The 6,150-nt window shown below is 54.6% G+C and overlaps 1 protein-coding gene across 1 annotated transcript; it reads left to right on the top strand.

Annotated features, from left to right (window-relative positions):
- Positions 1 to 392: 392 nt before the first annotated feature.
- SP7 (Sp7 transcription factor) lies at positions 393 to 3,319 on the top strand. The gene has a single exon (XM_023556999.2). The coding sequence runs from the start codon at positions 431 to 433 to the stop codon at positions 1,670 to 1,672; it is 1,242 nt and encodes a 413-aa protein (XP_023412767.2). The 5' UTR covers positions 393 to 430; the 3' UTR covers positions 1,673 to 3,319.
- Positions 3,320 to 6,150: the final 2,831 nt, after the last annotated feature.

Raw genomic sequence — 6,150 nt, forward strand, 5'->3', positions numbered from 1 at the left:
CCCCTGCCCATGACCTCTTCCAGAAGTCGGGATCTCTAATTCTTACCTCACCCAGATGCTGCCTCTTTTCCAGCTCTTCTCATAGCTATTTAAGAACAGTCTCCTGTTCTTGGGAGGCCCCGTGCACACCCCTAGTAACCCCACAATGATCTCTGCTTCACGCCTCCTGGAGTGGACTACTGGGTTGCAGAATTGGGCCTCTGCTCTCCTTCCATGACTCCATCCTGACTGTGACCCTGGTCCTCACTGACCCCTCTTACCTCTAATTCCCCTGACTGTCAACTCTTCCCTGGCCCCTCTATTTTGTTCTTCATGTGTCCAGGGCTCAGCCCCAGAGCTTTGCCCTTCATTCTGCATCTCTCCTCTCCCTCTAAGCAGTGCTCCCTTCTCCCCACAGGAGGAAGCTCACTATGGCTCCAGCCCCCTGGCCATGCTGACGGCAGCGTGCAGCAAATTTGGTGGCTCCAGCCCTCTCCGGGACTCAACGACACTGGGCAAAGTAGGAGCAAAGAAGCCATACACTGTGGGCAGTGACCTTTCAGCCCCAAAAACCATGGGGGATGCCTACCCAGCCCCCTTTTCAAGCACCAATGGGCTCCTCTCACCTGCTGGCAGTCCTCCAGCACCCACCTCGGGCTATGCAAATGACTACCCTCCCTTTTCCCATTCATTTCCTGGGCCTACGGGCACACAGGACCCTGGGCTACTAGTGCCCAAAGGGCACAGCTCTTCTGACTGCCTGCCCAGTGTCTACACCTCCCTGGACATGGCACATCCCTATGGCTCCTGGTACAAGGCGGGCATCCATGCAGGCATCTCACCAGGCCCAGGCAATGCTCCCACCCCTTGGTGGGACATGCATCCTGGGGGCAACTGGCTTGGTGGTGGTCAGGGCCAGGGTGATGGGCTGCAAGGGACACTGCCCACAGGCCCTGCTCAGCCTCCACTTAACCCCCAGCTGCCCACCTACCCATCTGACTTTGCCCCCCTTAATCCAGCCCCATACCCAGCTCCCCACCTCCTACAACCAGGGCCTCAGCATGTCCTGCCTCAAGATGTCTATAAACCCAAGGCAGTGGGCAATAGTGGGCAGTTGGAGGGGAGTGGTGGCGCCAAACCCCCGAGGGGTGCAGGCACCGGGGGCAGTGGTGGATATGGGAGCAGTGGGGCGGGGCGCTCCTCTTGTGACTGCCCCAATTGCCAAGAGTTAGAGCGCCTGGGGGCAGCTGCAGCCGGGCTGCGGAAGAAGCCCATCCACAGTTGCCACATTCCCGGTTGCGGCAAAGTGTACGGCAAGGCCTCACACCTGAAGGCCCACTTGCGCTGGCACACGGGTGAGAGGCCCTTCGTCTGCAACTGGCTCTTCTGCGGCAAGAGGTTCACCCGTTCAGATGAGCTGGAGCGCCATGTACGCACTCACACCAGAGAGAAGAAGTTCACCTGCTTGCTCTGCTCTAAGCGCTTTACCCGAAGTGACCACCTGAGCAAACATCAGCGCACCCACGGCGAGCCAGGCCCTGGGCCCCCTCCCAACGGCCCCAAGGAGCTGGGGGAGACCCGCAGCACGGGGGAAGAGGAGGCCAGTCAGACCCCCAGACCTTCCACCTCACCTGCACCCCCAGAGAAAGCTCCTGGAGGCAGCCCTGAGCAGAGCAACCTGCTGGAGATCTGAGCTGGGTGGAGGGTCTCCACCTCAGGGCTGTTCTGCCAGCCTCTCCTGGCTCCTGGGCCACTGCTTGCCCCTCACCCCTTTGTCCCATGCATGCTGCCCCTTGGGGTTTTCTCCATCTCTCTCCTGGTCATTCCGGGCCTGAGTATTCCCTGCACGCTTCCTCATCTCATCTCCTCCCTTCACTATAATCCTGGCTTTCAGCAAACTCTCATCCCAGGCCCTCACCTTGTGCCTGGTTCCTGCACTCTGGCTTCCTAAGCTCTTCCCTCATTCCGGCCCACAGGTTCTCTCTCCCTGTTCTTGCTATACCACTTCACTTTCCTTCCAACTGGGCTCCCAGCTCTTTATCTCTCCATCTCACTAACTCTTTGACATGCATCTCTTCTGCTCTCCAAGCTTATTTATCTCTTCCTCAGCTTCTAGGCTTGTCTCCCCAACTTCTTACTCCACTGCTTTCCACTCTCCAGAGCTTTCTTCCTTTCTGTAAACACAATGATAATAATGATGATAATTTATTGCCCCCTGGTGGCCCTTCATTAGGGACCAGGATTAGGGGGACTGGGGTTAGTGACCTGGCAGAAAGCAGGGTGCCAAGATGGGGGCAGACCAGCGGGGATCTGATCCCAAAGATGGGGTGACCCCAGGGTCAGGGAGGCTGCCCCCAGGCCTGTGTATTTAACCCCTATGTACCAAGAATAATGAATAATAATAATAATAATTCTATTTATCTAAGTTATGATGACAGGTCAGGTAGAGTGAACTGGGGAGGGAAAGGGGTCCGTTTCTGCTAAGGCAATTCTAGCCAAATGCATCTCTGTGTAAATGAAGTGTTAGTGGAGATCTTGTTAATAGGATTCCTATAATCAGGGTCTCAGTTAATGACGTTTCTCTTTTAATGGAGTCTCTGCTAGTAGGGTTGGTTAGCTAGATGTATGTTAAAGAGTTAACGGGGATATCTCTCAATTTGGGAATCCCTAGTATCCCCAGCCCCAGCCAGAAGCTGTGAAACCTCAAATCCTATGGAAGGGAGAAGGACTGGAATGTACCCCAGCTCCCTTGACCCCAGAGCAGGTTCTTCCCACTGCTTCTCAGACACCATGACCCCATCAGGCTAATCCCCTGTTGCCATGGTTATGGAGAGTTTGAGGCTACCATTTTAGACATGCTTTCTTGGGAAAACCCACCTAACAGGAGGAGGACATTGATTTGGAGGTGTCTCTCCTGAATGGGTGGGGAAGCTTTCTCTGGGATCAGATTCAAATAGATCAAGCATTTATTGAGTGCCTACTATGAGTAAGGCACTGTATTAGGCCTGGTGCCTAAAAACCATGAGAAGGAAGAAATTATCGAGCTAGGAGGGCATAGGTCCCCAAAGCTGATTTAGGGGTGTGTCCACAGGCCCCCTACCTAGGACTTCTGATGCTCCCAACTCCACCTCCAGTGACTTTTAAAGCCGCTTCGTGCCTTTGAATACTTTTCCTGTGACTTTGGATCCTCCTTTTCCCATCCCTGCTCCCTCAAGCCCCAAGTTAAAGGGTTAAAGCCGCTGGAGCTTGGGGAGTGGGTCATATTGTGAAAGGAAAGGGACCATGCCCTCATGGAGTCTTTTTTAAAAAATTTAATAAATAAAAATCTGATTTGAAATATCGTACTGGTGAGAAAAGGAGAAGACGAATGGCAAAGCGTGGGCTACAGGATTTTTTCCTTAGCAAACTGGGGAGTCCCCGTGGGCATTCCATTGTGCACGTTTGCAATTTATGCCCTCTGTAAAATACTTCGTAGGCCAGGCCCTCCTGCTGAGTTCATCTGACTGCCCGGTGCCCTCTGCGCAGTTGGGAAGGTGGGGGCACAGAGTGGTTTTTTCCTTCTTAAAACACTGCACCAACCGATCTTGCTCGGGGCAGTGACCTGGCCGGAGCGCGGGCACCGGCGTCCGAGCGCGGACTATTGTGTGGTCCCAGCCCCGCTGCGATCCGGCTCCCGGCGGGCGGACCCGGCCTGGCACGTAACCCGCCCCCTGCCCGGGGCCTGCAATCAGTCGTGCCCGACACGGAGTTAGTGGAGGAACAAAAGCCACTCTGTGGCGGCCATCCCTAAGCCACAATAGGGCTTTGTACGGCCCCCGCCCCCCAGGACTCCCCCGCTGGGCTGAGGGGGGCTCACAGGCCGCTCTCCTTCCCACCCCCGGCCTGGGCTCGACGCCGGGCGGCGCCTCGGGTCGGATGGTCCACTTCGCCGGGACCGGAGAGACGCTGGCTTGGCTGGAACGGGTGGGAAGAGGTCTGGGAGTCCGAGAATGCCGGCTAGAATCTCTTCGGTTACTAGTCCCTCTACCCCGCGGCCACTCCCGCCCCGCCCAGGTGTGAAATCTCCTGCCCTCGGGCGGGGCGCGCAGCTTCAAAGTCGCTTTGGAGAAATCCGAGTTCCGAGTTCTTCTTTAGTGGGCTGGGGGCTGTGGAGGAAGAGAGGCTGGGAAAGGGGGTGGGAAGGATAAAAGGCGGGGGTCGCCTTAGAGATGGTCTGAGAGGGAAAGCCCTAAGTGGAACCCCGGGCTCCCGCCCCCACCCGGCAAAGCAGACTCCTCGGGACCCCCCAGGGCCTGGCCCTTTCGCCTCCCGGTCCCCGTCTGTCCGGTGCCAGCTCCTGCCCGCCGCAGCCTCGTGGTCCTCCCCTCCCCGGCCCCTTTCATCTTTCCTAGACTCCACTTGCGGTTTTTCTGGTTTCTGGGAGATAAAAACCGCCTCAAATAGCGGCGGCGCGCTGCCAGGACAAACAGGGCCGGGCGGGCCATGTGCGCTTGGTTACCGGCCCTGGGCCGGGGCGCCCGGCTTTCAGCGGGCCAGGGAAGGGGCGCGGGCCGAGCTCCAAGCACCCAGGCTCTGGCGATGCCTCCGGCCTCCCAAAGTGGGGGCCCTTTTAGAAGTCTGGGTTTCCCGCCCAGGTCGTAGGGAGTGGCCCGGGTGGAGACCGCGGGGAAAGCGCTCTGAGCCCCGCACACTCTTGGTGTCTCCGTGGCCGCCGCGCCCCCTGGTGAAGTTAGTGAGGAGCGCACTAGGCCTGAACTGCGCGCTAGGCCCACTTGCAAATTTTAAAAACCGTTCAGCAAGCGTTAAATAAGCAGTATAGGGGGCGGGGAGGGGAGGTCTTGTGCCAGGCCCGGGTAGGGGTGGGGTGGGTATGAATGCACATCTCTTTTCTCCTTTCCAGTTCACATTACAGGGTGAGAGGCACCTAAGCAGTAATTATAACGTAACCTCTTAAGGCTGAGAATCAAGGCTTCATCGAATGGTGGTAAAAGTTGCAGGCGGGAGTGATTTATTTCTTGGGATGTCTGGGGTTGGATGGTGCCACGATAAAGGTATAAACAAGAACTTTATCAGTGGGTCCTCAGAGCTGTCCATCAATCTGTCAGAATCGTCGAGTCCCTTTCCTTCAAGTCTGCTCATACTCTCTTCTCAACTAGAACTTTGCTAGCCAGATTTCCCAAACTACCCCGTCTATGGCCTTTAACCTTTCTGTAACTTCCAGGTGACAGTGAACCAATTTGGCAAATTATAGGGGGCTAATGAAAATGGGAGCCCTGGTGGTGCAGTGGTTAGGCGCTAGGGCTGCTAACCAAAAGGTTTGGCAGTTCAAATCCGGCGCCTGCTCCTTGGAAGCCCTGTGGGGCAGTTCTACTCTGTCCTATAGGGTCACTGAGTCGGAATTGACTCAAAGGCAGTATTTTTTTTTTTAAACTGGGAAATGGTTGGAGCCTTGCTCCTCAAAAGTGTTGTCTGTGCAGTATCACATGCGGGCTTTTTGGAAATGCAGACTCTGAATTCACCCCAGAATCTTCATTTAAAAAAATATTCAGGTGATTCATATGTTCATTAATATTTGAGAAGTACAATATTAGAGGTAACTCACTGGGCCTTCCCTCAGGTGAAGTGCATTTTCAGAGGGGGCTCCTGGAGCCCTTTCTTTCTGACCCAGGAATGACTCTCTTGGGGAGAATGGGGGGGGTGGGGGCAGAAAGGAGGGGTTGACACAGAATCCAAGAAAGCTGGAACTAGAATACCCCTAGCTCTTGGGAGTGGGTACTAAACCTTACACATTCTGTGTCCCCAGAACATGATCCTTAATATGGTCCTTAACATGCTCATTAACATTTGTTAAAGTAATGAACCAATGCCCAAGGTCACCTAGTTAATGACAGGGTTACGGCTAATCATCTCTGACTTCTGCTGAGCACTTTACAATTTGTATTAAATGGTTTCACTTTCTTTATGTTGTATGTGAAATAATTAGGATACTTTGCAAACAAGGCAACTGAGAGAATTCAGTGCTTCCAAAATCACACAGGTGTAGGAATAAGAGCCCTGTTTCTCCATTAGACTGTAGTTCTAGTTCCATCTTTGGAGTTAGAATAAAACCAACCTTTTACTCTGAAGCCGGAATGCCTCGATTTGGTATTTCTAGTTCCAATCTCTCTGTGC

The sequence above is a fragment of the Loxodonta africana genome, chromosome 4, assembly GCF_030014295.1.
Source record: "Loxodonta africana isolate mLoxAfr1 chromosome 4, mLoxAfr1.hap2, whole genome shotgun sequence".
Lineage (NCBI taxonomy): Eukaryota > Metazoa > Chordata > Mammalia > Proboscidea > Elephantidae > Loxodonta > Loxodonta africana.